This window comes from Hypanus sabinus (genome assembly GCF_030144855.1).
Source record: "Hypanus sabinus isolate sHypSab1 chromosome 24 unlocalized genomic scaffold, sHypSab1.hap1 SUPER_24_unloc_26, whole genome shotgun sequence".
Taxonomy (NCBI): domain Eukaryota; kingdom Metazoa; phylum Chordata; class Chondrichthyes; order Myliobatiformes; family Dasyatidae; genus Hypanus; species Hypanus sabinus.
In genome coordinates, this window is record NW_026778940.1 from 349,249 (window position 1) to 362,050 (window position 12,802).

Below are 12,802 nucleotides of genomic sequence, written 5' to 3' on the forward strand. Positions count from 1 at the left end.
GGGTATCGGTCTCTCTCCCTCTGGGTATCGGGGTGTCTCTCTCTCTGGGTATTGGGGTCTTTCTCTCTCTCTGTGTATCGGGGTCTCTCTCTCTCACTAGGTATCGGTGTCTCTCTCTCTGGGTATCAGGCTGTCTCTCTCTCTCTCTCTCTGGCTTTCGGGGTCTCCCTCTCTGGGTATCGGGGTCTCTCTCTCTCTATCTCTGGGTATCGGGGCCCACTCTCTCTCTCTCTCTGGGTATCGGGGTCTCTCTCTCTGTGGGCATTGGGTTCTCTCTCTCTCTGGGTATCGTGGTCTCTCTCTCTCAGGGTTTCGGTGTCTCTCTCTCTGTATCGGGGTCTCTCTCCCTCTGGGTATCGGGGTCTCTCTCCCTCTCTGGGTATCGGGGTCTCTCTCTCTGTGGGCATTGGGTTCTCTCTCTCTCTGGGTATCGGGGTCTCTCTCTCTCTGGGTATCGTGGTCTCTCTCTCACTCAGGGTTTCGGTGTCTCTCTCTCTCTCTGTATCGGGGTCTCTCTCCCTCTCTGGGTATCGGGGTCTCTCTCCCTCTCTGGGTATCGGGGTCTCTCTCCCTCTCTGGGTATCGGGGACTCTCTCCCTCTGGGTATCAGGGTCTTTTCTCTCTCTCTCTGGGTGTTGGGGTCTCTCTCACTCTGGGTATCGGGGCCTCTCTCTCTCTGGGTATCGGGGTCTCTCTCTCTCACTCTCCGGGTATCGGGGTCTCTCTCACTCTATGGGTATCGGGGTCGCGCTGGGTATCGGGGTCTCTCTCTTTCTATCTCTCTGGGTATCGGGGTCTATCTCTCTCTGGGTATCGGTGTCTCTCTCTCTGCCTGTGTATTGGGGTCCTCGCTCTCTCTCTCTCTCTCTCTGGGTATCGAGGTCTCTCTCTTTGGGTATCGGTGTCTCTCTCTCTGGGTATTGGGGTCTCTCTCTCTGGGTATTGGGGTCTCTCTCTCTCTCTCTGGGTATCGGGGTCTCTCTCTGGGTATTGGGGTCTCTCTCTGGGTATCGGGGTCTCTCTCTGGGTATCAAACTCTCTCTGGGTATCGGGGTCTCTCTCTGGGTATCGGTGCCTCTCAATGGGTATCGGTGCCTCTCTCTGGGTATCGGGGTATTCTCTCTCTGGGTATCGGGGTATCTCTCTCTCTCTGGGTATCGGGGTCTCTTTCTCTCTCTCTGGGTATCGGGATCTCTCTCTCTGGGTATCGAGGTCCCTCTCTCTGGGTATCGGGGTCTCTCTGGGTATCAAAGTCTCTCTCTGGGTATCGGGGTCTCACTCTCTGGGTATCGGGGTCACTCTCTCTCTGGGTATCGGGGTCTGTCTCTCTCTCTCTCTCTCCCCCCATCTGGGTATCAAAGTCTCTTTCTCTCTGGGTATCAGGGTATCTCTCTCTGGGTATCGGGGTCTCTCTCTCTCTGGGTATCGGAGTCTCTCTCTCTCTCTGGGTATCGGGGTATCTCTCTCTGGTTATCTGGCTCTCTCTCTCTCTGGGTATCGGGGTCTCTCTCTCGCTCTGGGTATCGGTCTCTCTCTCTCACTGGGTATCGGTCTCTCTCTCTCACTGGGTATCGGTCTCTCTCTCTCTGGGTATCAGGGTGTCTCTCTCTCTCTCTCTGGCTTTCGGGGTCTCCCTCTCTGGGTATCGGGGACTCTCTCTCTCTATCTCTGGGTATCGGGGCCCACTCTCTCTGGGTATCGGGGTCTCTCTCTCTGTGGGCATTGGGTTCTCTCTCTCTCTGGGTATCGGGGTCTCTCTCTCTCACTCTCCGGGTATCGGGGTCTCTCTCACTCTATGGGTATCGGGAACTCTCTGGGTATCGGGGTCTCTCTCTCTGGGTATCGGTGCCTCTCTCTGGGTATCGGGGTCTCTCTCTGGGTATCGGTGCCTCTCTCTGGGTATCGGGGTATCTCTCTCTCTCTGGGTATCGGGGTCTCTCTCTCTCTCTCTGGGTATCGGGATCTCTCTCTCTGGGTATCGAGGTCCCTCTCTCTGGGTATCGGGGTCTCTCTGGGTATCGGGGTCTTTCTCTCTCTCTGGGTATTGGTGACTCTCTCTCTGTCTGTGTATTGTGGTCTCTTTCTCTCTCCCTCTCCGGGTATCAGAGTCTTTCTCTCTCTCTCTGGGTATCGGGGTCTCTCTCTCTCTGGGTATCGGGGTCTCTCTCGCTCCCTCTCTGGGTATCGGGGTCTCTCTCTCTCTCTGGGTATCGGGGTCACTCTCTCTACGGGTATCGGTGTCTCTCTCTCTCCCTGTGTATTGGGGTCTCTCTCTCTCTCACTGGGTATCGGTCTCTCTCTCTCTGGGTATCAGGGTGTCTCTCTCTCTCTCTCTGGCTTTCGGGGTCTCCCTCTCTGGGTATCGGGGACTCTCTCTCTCTATCTCTGGGTATCGGGGCCCACTCTCTCTGGGTATCGGGGTCTCTCTCTCTGTGGGCATTGGGTTCTCTCTCTCTCTGGGTATCGGGGTCTCTCTCTCTCACTCTCCGGGTATCGGGGTCTCTCTCACTCTATGGGTATCGGGGTCTCTCTGGGTATCGGGGTCTCTCTCTCTGGGTATCGGTGCCTCTCTCTCTGGGTATCGGTGCCTCTCTCTGGGAATCGGGGTCTCTCTCTGGGTATCGGTGCCTCTCTCTGGGTATCGGGGTATCTCTCTCTCTCTGGGTATCGGGGTCTCTCTCTCTCTCTCTGGGTATCGGGATCTCTCTCTCTGGGTATCGAGGTCCCTCTCTCTGGGTATCGAGGTCCCTCTCTCTGGGTATCGGGGTCTCTCTGGGTATCAAAGTCTCTCTCTGGGTATCGGGGTCTCACTCTCTGGGTATCGGGGTCCCTCTCTCTGGGTATCGGGGTCTCTCTGGGTATCGGGGTCTTTCTCTCTCTCTGGGTATTGGTGACTCTCTCTCTGCCTGTGTATTGTGGTCTCTTTCTCTCTCCCTCTCCGGGTATCAGAGTCTTTCTCTCTCTCTCTGGGTATCGGGGTCTCTCTCTGGGTATCGGTGCCTCTCTCTGGGTATCGGGGTCTCTCTCTCTCTCTGGGTATCGGGGTCACTCTCTCTCTGGGTATCGGGGTCTCTCTCTCTCTGGGTATCGGGGTCTCTCTCTCTCTCTCTGGGTATCGGTGTCTCTCTCTGGGTATCGGTGCCTCTCTCTGGGTATCGGTGCCTCTCTCTGGGTATCGGTGCCTCTCTCTGGGTATCGGTGCCTCTCTCTGGGTATCGGGGTATCTCTCTCTCTCTGGGTATCGGGGTCTCTCTCTCTCTCTCTCTGGGTATCGAGGTCCCTCTCTCTGGGTATCGGGGTCTCTCTGGGTATCGGGGTCTTTCTCTCTCTCTGGGTATTGGTGACTCTCTCTCTGTCTGTGTATTGTGGTCTCTTTCTCTCTCCCTCTCCGGGTATCAGAGTCTTTCTCTCTCTCTCTGGGTATCGGGGTCTCTCTCTCTCTGGGTATCGGGGTCTCTCTCGCTCCCTCTCTGGGTATCGGGGTCTCTCTCTCTCTCTGGGTATCGGGGTATCTCTGCCTCTGGGTATCGGGGTCACTCTCTGGGTATCGGGGTCTCTCTCTCTGGGTATCGAGGTCTCTCTGGGTATCGGGGTATCTCTGCCTCTGGGTATCGGGGTCACTCTCTGGGTATCGGGGTCTCTCTCTCTGGGTATCGAGGTCTCTCTGGGTATCGGGGTCTCTCTCTCTGGGTATCGGGGTCTCTCTGGGTATCAAACTCACTCTCTCTGGGTATCGGGGTCTCTCTCTGGGTATCGGTGCCTCTCTCTGGGTATCGGGGTATCTCTCTCTCTCTGGGTATCGGGGTCTCTCTCTCTCTCTCTGGGTATCGAGGTCCCTCTCTGGGTATCGGGGTCTCTCAAGGTATCAAAGTCTCTCTCTGGGTATCGGGGTCTCACTCTCTGGGTATCGGGGTCTCTCTGGGTATCGGGGTCTCTCTCTCTGGGTATCGGTGCCTCTCTCTGGGTATCGGGGTATCTCTCTCTCTCTGGGTATCGGGGTCTCTCTCTCTCTCTCTGGCTTTCGGGGTCTCCCTCTCTGGGTATCGGGGACTCTCTCTCTCTATCTCTGGGTATCGGGGCCCACTCTCTCTGGGTATCGGGGTCTCTCTCTCTGTGGGCATTGGGTTCTCTCTCTCTCTGGGTATCGGGGTCTCTCTCTCTCACTCTCCGGGTATCGGGGTCTCTCTCACTCTATGGGTATCGGGGTCTCTCTGGGTATCGGGGTCTCTCTCTCTGGGTATCGGTGCCTCTCTCTCTGGGTATCGGTGCCTCTCTCTGGGTATCGGGGTATCTCTCTCTCTCTGGGTATCGGGGTCTCTCTCTCTCTCTCTCTGGGTATCGGGATCTCTCTCTCTGGGTATCGAGGTCCCTCTCTCTGGGTATCGGGGTCTCTCTGGGTATCAAAGTCTCTCTCTGGGTATCGGGGTCTCTCTGGGTATCAAAGTCTCTCTCTGGGTATCGGGGTCTCACTCTCTGGGTATCGGGGTCCCTCTCTCTGGGTATCGGGGTCTCTCTGGGTATCGGGGTCTCTCTGGGTATCGGGGTCTCTCTGGGTATCGGGGTCTTTCTCTCTCTCTGGGTATCGGTGACTCTCTCTCTGCCTGTGTATTGTGGTCTCTTTCTCTCTCCCTCTCCGGGTATCAGAGTCTTTCTCTCTCTCTCTGGGTACCGGGGTCTCTCTCTGGGTATCGGTGCCTCTCTCTGGGTATCGGGGTCTCTCTCTCTCTCTGGGTATCGGGGTCACTCTCTCTCTGGGTATCGGGGTCTCTCTCTCTCTGGGTATCGGTGTCTCTCTCTGGGTATCGGTGTCTCTCTCTGGGTATCGGTGCCTCTCTCTGGGTATCGGGGTATCTCTCTCTCTCTGGGTATCGGGGTCTCTCTCTCTCTCTCTCTGGGTATCGAGGTCCCTCTCTCTGGGTATCGGGGTCTCTCTGGGTATCGGGGTCTTTCTCTCTCTCTGGGTATTGGTGACTCTCTCTCTGTCTGTGTATTGTGGTCTCTTTCTCTCTCCCTCTCCGGGTATCAGAGTCTTTCTCTCTCTCTCTGGGTATTGGGGTCTCTCTCTCTCTGGGTATCGGGGTCTCTCTCGCTCCCTCTCTGGGTATCGGGGTCTCTCTCTCTCTGGGTATCGGGGTATCTCTGCCTCTGGGTATCGGGGTCACTCTCTGGGTATCGGGGTCTCTCTCTCTGGGTATCGAGGTCTCTCTCTCTGGGTATCGAGGTCTCTCTCTCTGGGTATCGGGGTATCTCTGCCTCTGGGTATCGGGGTCACTCTCTGGGTATCGGGGTCTCTCTCTCTGGGTATCGAGGTCTCTCTGGGTATCGGGGTCTCTCTCTCTGGGTATCGGGGTCTCTCTCTCTGGGTATCGGGGTCTCTCTGGGTATCAAACTCACTCTCTCTGGGTATCGGGGTCTCTCTCTGGGTATCGGTGCCTCTCTCTGGGTATCGGGGTATCTCTCTCTCTCTGGGTATCGGGGTCTCTCTCTCTCTCTCTGGGTATCGGGATCTCTCTCTCTGGGTATCGAGGTCCCTCTCTGGGTATCGGGGTCTCTCTGGGTATCAAAGTCTCTCTCTGGGTATCGGGGTCTCACTCTCTGGGTATCGGGGTCTCTCTGGGTATCGGGGTCTCTCTCTCTGGGTATCGGTGCCTCTCTCTGGGTATCGGGGTATCTCTCTCTCTCTGGGTATCGGGGTCTCTCTCTCTCTCTCTCTCTCTCTGTATCGGGGTCTCTCTCTCTCTGGGTATCGGGGTCTCTCTCCCTCTCTGTGTATCGGGGTCTCTCTCTCTCTCTGGGTATCGGGGTCTCTCTCCCTCTCTGGGTATCGGGGTCTCTCTCCCTCTCTGGGTATCGGGGTCTCTCTCCCTCTCTGGGTATCGGGGTTTCTCTCTCTCTATCTCTGGGTATCGGGGCCCACTCTCTCTCTCTCTCTGGGTATCGGGGTCTCTCTCTCTGTGGGCATTGGGTTCTCTCTCTCTCTGGGTATCGGGGTCTCTCTCTCTCTCTCTCTCTCTGGGTATCGGGGTCTCTCTCTCTCTCTCCCTCTCTGGGTATCGGGGTCTCTCTCCCTCTCTGGGTATCGGGGTCTCTCTCCCTCTGGGTATCAGGGTCTTTTCTCTCTCTCTCTGGGTGTTGGGGTCTCTCTCACTCTGGGTATCGGGGCCTCTCTCTCTCTGGGTATCGGGGCCTCTCTCTCTCTGGGTATCGGGGTCTCTCTCTCTCACTCTCCGGGTATCGGGGTCTCTCTCACTCTATGGGTATCGGGGTCGCGCTGGGTATCGGGGTCTCTCTCTTTCTATCTCTCTGGGTATAGGGGTCTATCTCTCTCTGGGTATCGGTGTCTCTCTCTTTGGGTATCGGTGTCTCTCTCTCTGGGTATCGGGGTCTCTCTCTCTCTCTCTGGGTATCGGGGTCTGTCTCTCTCTCTCTCTCTCTCCCCCCATCTGGGTATCAAAGTCTCTTTCTCTCTGGGTATCAGGGTATCTCTCTCTGGGTATCGGGGTCTCTCTCTCTCTGGGTATCGGAGTCTCTCTCTCTCTCTCTGGGTATCGGGGTATCTCTCTCTGGTTATCTGGCTCTCTTTCTCTCTGGGTATTGGGGTCTCTCTCTCTCTGGGTATCGTGGTCTCTCTCTCGCTCTGGGTATCGGTCTCTCTTTCTCTCTGGGTATCGGTGTCTCTCTCACTGGGTATCAGGGTGTCTCTCTCTCTCTCTCTCTGGCTTTCGGGGTCTCCCTCTCTGGGTATCGGGGACTCTCTCTCTCTCTCTCTCTGGGTATCGGGGTCTCTCTCTCTCTCTCTGGGTATCGGGATCTCTCTCTCTGGGTATCGAGGTCCCTCTCTCTGGGTATCGGGGTCTCTCTGGGTATCAAAGTCTCTCTCTGGGTATCGGGGTCTCACTCTCTGGGTATTGGGGTCTCTCTGGGTATCGGGGTCTCTCTCTCTGGGTATCGGTGCCTCTCTCTGGGTATCGGTGCCTCTCTCTGGGTATCGGTGCCTCTCTCTGGGTATCGGGGTCGCTCTCTCTCTCTCTGGGTATCGGGGTCTTTCTCTCTCTCTGGGTATTGGTGACTCTCTCTCTGCCTGTGTATTGTGGTCTCTTTCTCTCTCCCTCTCCGGGTATCAGAGTCTTTCTCTCTCTTTCTGGGTATCGGGGTCTCTCTCTCTCTGGGTATCGGGGTCTCTCTCGCTCCCTCTCTGGGTATCGGGGTCTCTCTCTCTCTCTGGGTATCGGGGTATCTCTGCCTCTGGGTATCGGTGTCTCTCTCTCTGGGTATCGGGGTATCTCTCTCTCTCTGGGTATCGGGGTCTCTCTCTCTCTCTCTCTGGGTATCGGGATCTCTCTCTCTGGGTATCGAGGTCCCTCTCTCTGGGTATCGGGGTCTCTCTGGGTATCAAAGTCTCTCTCTGGGTATCGGGGTCTCACTCTCTGGGTATCGGGGTCTCACTCTCTGGGTATCGGGGTCTCTCTGGGTATCGGTGCCTCTCTCTGGGTATCGGGGTATCTCTCTCTCTCTGGGTATCGGGGTCTCTCTCTCTCTCTCTGGGTATCGGGGTCTCTCTCTCTCTCTGGGTATCGGGATCTCTCTCTCTGGGTATCGAGGTCCCTCTCTCTGGGTATCGGGGTCTCTCTGGGTATCAAAGTCTCTCTCTGGGTATCGGGGTCTCACTCTCTGGGTATTGGGGTCTCTCTGGGTATCGGGGTCTCTCTCTCTGGGTATCAGTGCCTCTCTCTGGGTATCGGTGCCTCTCTCTGGGTATCGGTGCCTCTCTCTGGGTATTGGGGTCTTTCTCTCTCTCTGGGTATTGGTGACTCTCTCTCTGCCTGTGTATTGTGGTCTCTTTCTCTCTCCCTCTCCGGGTATCAGAGTCTTTCTCTCTCTCTCTGGGTATCGGGGTCTCTCTCTCTCTGGGTATCGGGGTCTCTCTCGCTCCCTCTCTGGGTATCGGGGTCTCTCTCTCTCTCTGGGTATCGGGGTATCTCTGCCTCTGGGTATCGGTGTCTCTCTCTCTGGGTATCGGGGTATCTCTCCCTCTCTGGGTATCGGGGTCTCTCTCTCTCTCTGGGTATCGGGGTATCTCTGCCTCTGGGTATCGGTGTCTCTCTCTCTGGGTATCGGGGTATCTCTCTCTCTCTGGGTATCGGGGTCTCTCTCTCTCTCTCTCTCTGGGTATCGGGATCTCTCTCTCTGGGTATCGAGGTCCCTCTCTCTGGGTATCGGGGTCTCTCTGGGTATCAAAGTCTCTCTCTGGGTATCGGGGTCTCACTCTCTGGGTATCGGTGCCTCTCTCTGGGTATCGGGGTATCTCTCTCTCTCTGGGTATCGGGGTCTCTCTCTCTCTCTCTGGGTATCGGGGTCTCTCTCTCTCTCTCTGGGTATCGGGATCTCTCTCTCTGGGTATCGAGGTCCCTCTCTCTGGGTATCGGGGTCTCTCTAGGTATCAAAGTCTCTCTCTGGGTATCGGGGTCTCTCTGGGTATCGGGGTCTCTCTCTCTGGGTATCGGTGCCTCTCTCTGGGTATCGGGGTATCTCTCTCTCTCTGGGTATCGGGGTCTCTCTCTCTCTCTCTGGGTATCGGGGTCCCTCTCTCTGGGTATCGGGGTCTTTCTCTCTCTCTGGGTATTGGTGACTCTCTCTCTGACTGTGTATTGTGGTCTCTTTCTCTCTCCCTCTCCGGGTATCAGAGTCTTTCTCTCTCTCTCTGGGTATCGGGGTCTCTCTCTCTCTCTGGGTATCGGGGTATCTCTGCCTCTGGGTATCGGGGTCACTCTCTGGGTCTCGGGGTCTCTCTCTCTGGGTATCGGGGTCTCTCTCTCTGGGTATCAAACTCACTCTCTCTGGGTATCGGGGTCTCTCTCTGGGTATCGGTGCCTCTCTCTGGGTATCGGTGCCTCTCTCTGGGTATCGGTGCCTCTCTCTGGGTATCGGTGCCTCTCTCTGGGTATCGGGGTCTCTCTGGGTATCAAAGTCTCTCTCTGGGTATCGGGGTCTCACTCTCTGGGTATCGGGGTCTCTCTGGGTATCGGGGTCTCTCTGGGTATCGGTGCCTCTCTCTGGGTATCGGTGCCTCTCTCTGGGTATCGGGGTATCTCTCTCTCTCTGGGTATCGGGGTCTCTCTCTCTCTCTCTGGGTATCGGGGTCTCTCTCTCTCTGGGTATCAGGGTCACTCTCTCTCTGGGTATCGGGGTCTGTCTCTCTCTCTCTCTCCCCCCATCTGGGTATCAAAGTCTCTCTCTCTCTGGGTATCAGGGTATCTCTCTCTGGGTATCGGGGTCTCTCTCTGGGTATCGGAGTTTCTCTCTCTCTCTCTGGGTATCGGGGTATCTCTCTCTGGTTATCTGGCTCTCTCTCTCTCTGGGTATCGGGGTCTCTCTCTCTCTCTCTCTGGGTATCGGTGTCTCTCTCTCTCCCTGTGTATTGGGGTCTCTCTCTCACTGGGTATCGGTGTCTCTCTCTCTGGGTATCAGGGTGTCTCTCTCTCTCTGGCTTTCGGGGTCTCCCTCTCTGGGTATCGGGGTCTCTCTCTCTCTCTGGGTATCGGGGCCCACTCTCTCTCTCTCTCTGGGTATCGGGGTCTCTCTCTCTGTGGGCATTGGGTTCTCTCTCTCTCTGGGTATCGTGGTCTCTCTCTCTCAGGGTTTCGGTGTCTCTCTCTCTGTATCGGGGTCTCTCTCCCTCTGGGTATCGGTCTCTCTCTCTCTCTCTGGGTATTGGGGTCTCTCTCTCTCTGGGTATCGGGGTGTCTCTGTCTCCCTGTGTATTGGGGTCTCTCTCTCTCACTGGGTATCGTGGTCTCTCTGTCGCTCTGGGTATCGGTCTCTCTCTCTCTCCGGGTATCGGTGTCTCTCTCTCTGGGTATCGGGGTCTCTCTCTCCCTCTTTCTCTGGGTATCGGGCTCTCTCTCTCTCTGGGTATTGGAGATTGTTTGTCTGTGTCAATCGGGGTCTGTCCCCTTAAGGGTTTCTAACTGCCTCTCTGTTACCGGGTTTGTGTTTATCTGCTCTCTCTATCTCTCCCTGTTCTAACCATGCTCTCTGCTGCATCATCAGCCCCTCTCTGCTTACCTGTCACCCTCAGACGCTCTGAGTGTTACTGCCCCGCGTCCTGCCCGGCCCCCTGCATAGAGTGGGCAGTGGAAGGGCTTGTCGCGGGTGTGGATACGCTGGTGCCGCCGCAGGATGGAGGACTGGCTGAAATCCTTGGCGCAGACAGGGCAGCGGAAGGGCCGCTCTCCAGTGTGGGTGCGCTGGTGGGTGGCCAGGTTGGACAGCCTGCTGAAGGCCCGCCCGCAGGTCTGGCAGCCGAAGGGCTTCTCTCCGGTGTGGGTCAGCTGGTGTTTGACCAGGTTGGAGGGCTGGCTGAACTCCTTGCCGCATGTCTGGCAGCGGAAGGGCCGCTCGCCGGTGTGAGTACGCTCGTGACGCACCAGGTTTGACTTGTGGTTGAAGTCTTTCTCACAGGTGGGGCACTTGAAGGGCCGCTCGCCCGTGTGCACCCGTAGGTGACGCTCAAAATGGCAGGAGTGTTCAAAGGTCTTCCCGCAGTCAGAGCAGATGAAACCACGCTGGTCGGGCCGGCAGCGTCTCCGGGGTCCACTCCGCCCCCCTCCTCCTCCCTCCTCCCCTCTTCCCGAATGGACGCCTCCCGCTCCCTTCGGCGCCGACTGACGGATGTGCGGACCGGGCTCTGGGCGCTCCTGCGCCTGCTCGCCGTCCATCGGCCTCTGCGGGGTGAGGAGGAACGGTCAGCAAGCACATCTTCTCCCTTTCAGTCTCGCTCACCCTCCTGCCCTGCTCTGCTCGTGGGCTCTGCACTCCACCTTCGATCACCTGGGCAGTAGTAATACCTGCATCTGGCCACTGCTCAGCATTCAATACAATCATATCCTCAGTTCTCAGCAACAACCTCCCAAAGCTGGGCCTCTGTACCTCCCTCTGCAGCTGCATCTCGACGTCCTCACAGTCAGTTACAGATTGGAGGGTCTGAACCTCACTGAGCAGCAACATGTGCTCCGCCCACTGCTCTACACTCACAACTGCGTGGCTGGACACGGCTCAAATGCCATCGACATCTCCGCCAATGCCACAATCTCAGATGCTGACGAGGAGGTGCACAGGCGTGAGAAAGGTCAGCTGGTGCAGGGGAGGGATGTCGCATCGACAACCTTGGTCTCAAAGTCAGTAAGACCAAGGAATCGATTGTGGATTTCAGGAAGGGAAGTCGAGGGACCACACACCAGTCCATATCAATGGAGAGGGTGATTCCTCAGTGGCAACATCTCTGAAGATCCATCGTCTGGACCCAACACATCCATGCTGAGGAGCGGTCCCCGGCAAATTTCCGGACTGGTACCATGGAGAGCAGTCTGTCACTGACCCCTTCACTCCGGACCAGCTCTCCTCTCATCACTCTGCAGGGACAGCTCCTACCCCTTCACTCCGGACCAGCCCTCCTCTCATCACTCTGCAGGGACAGCTCCTACCCCTTCACTCCGGACCAGCCCTCCTCTCATCACTCTGCAGGGACAGCTCCTAACCATTCACTCCGGACCAGCCCTCCTCTCATCACTCTGCAGGGACAGCTCCTGCCCCTTCACTCCGGACCAGCCCTCCTCTCCCCACTCTGCAGGGACAGCTCCTACCCCTTCACTCCGGACCAGCCCTCCTCTCATCACTCTGCAGGGACAGCTCCTACCCCTTCACACCGGACCAGCCCTCCTCTCATCACTCTGCAGGGACAGCTCCTACCCCTTCACTCCGGACCAGCCCTCCTCTCACCACTCTGCAGGGACAGCTCCTACCCCTTCACTCCGGACCAGCCCTCTCATCACTCTGCAGGGACAGCTCCTACCCCTTCACTCCGGACCAGCCCTCCTCTCACCACTCTGCAGGGACAGCTCCTACCCCTTCACTCCGGACCAGCCCTCCTCTCATCACTCTGCAGGGACAGCTCCTACCCCTTCACTCCGGACCAGCCCTCCTCTCATCACTCTGCAGGGACAGCTCCTAACCATTCACTCCGGACCAGCCCTCCTCTCATCACTCTGCAGGGACAGCTCCTGCCCCTTCACTCCGGACCAGCCCTCCTCTCCCCACTCTGCAGGGACAGCTCCTACCCCTTCACTCCGGACCAGCCCTCCTCTCATCACTCTGCAGGGATAGCTCCTACCCCTTCACTCCGGACCAGCCCTCCTCTCATCACTCTGCAGGGACAGCTCCTACCCCTTCACTCCGGACCAGCCCTCCTCTCATCACTCTGCAGGGACAGCTCCTAACCATTCACTCCGGACCAGCCCTCCTCTCATCACTCTGCAGGGACAGCTCCTGCCCCTTCACTCCGGACCAGCCCTCCTCTCCCCACTCTGCAGGGACAGCTCCTACCCCTTCACTCCGGACCAGCCCTCCTCTCATCACTCTGCAGGGATAGCTCCTACCCCTTCACTCCGGACCAGCCCTCCTCTCATCACTCTGCAGGGACAGCTCCTACCCCTTCACTCCGGACCAGCCCTCCTCTCATCACTCTGCAGGGACAGCTCCTACCCCTTCGCTCCGGACCATCCCTCCTCTCACCACTCTGCAGGGACAGCTCCTACCCCTTCGCTCCGGACCAGCCCTCCTCTCATCACTCTGCAGGGACAGCTCCTGCCCCTTCACTCCGGACCAGCCCTCCTCTCATCACTCTGCAGGGACAGCTCCTGCCCCTTCACTCCGGACCAGCCCTCCTCTCACCACTCTGCAGGGACAGCTCCTACCCCTTCACTCCGGACCAGCCCTCCTCTCATCACTCTGCAGGGACAGCTCC

General features: G+C 57.4%; 1 protein-coding gene across 1 annotated transcript in view; it reads right to left on the reverse strand.

Moving 5' to 3' along the window:
- The window catches only part of LOC132385497 (zinc finger protein 497-like), a 149,949-nt gene that overhangs the window by 96,678 nt on the left and 40,469 nt on the right, over window positions 1-12,802 (reverse strand). The window contains exon 2 of the mRNA XM_059957610.1: window positions 10,066-10,724. Within this exon, the coding sequence (XP_059813593.1) occupies window positions 10,066-10,718 (653 nt within the window). The 5' untranslated portion in view covers window positions 10,719-10,724. The remainder of the gene's footprint in view (window positions 1-10,065; window positions 10,725-12,802) is intronic.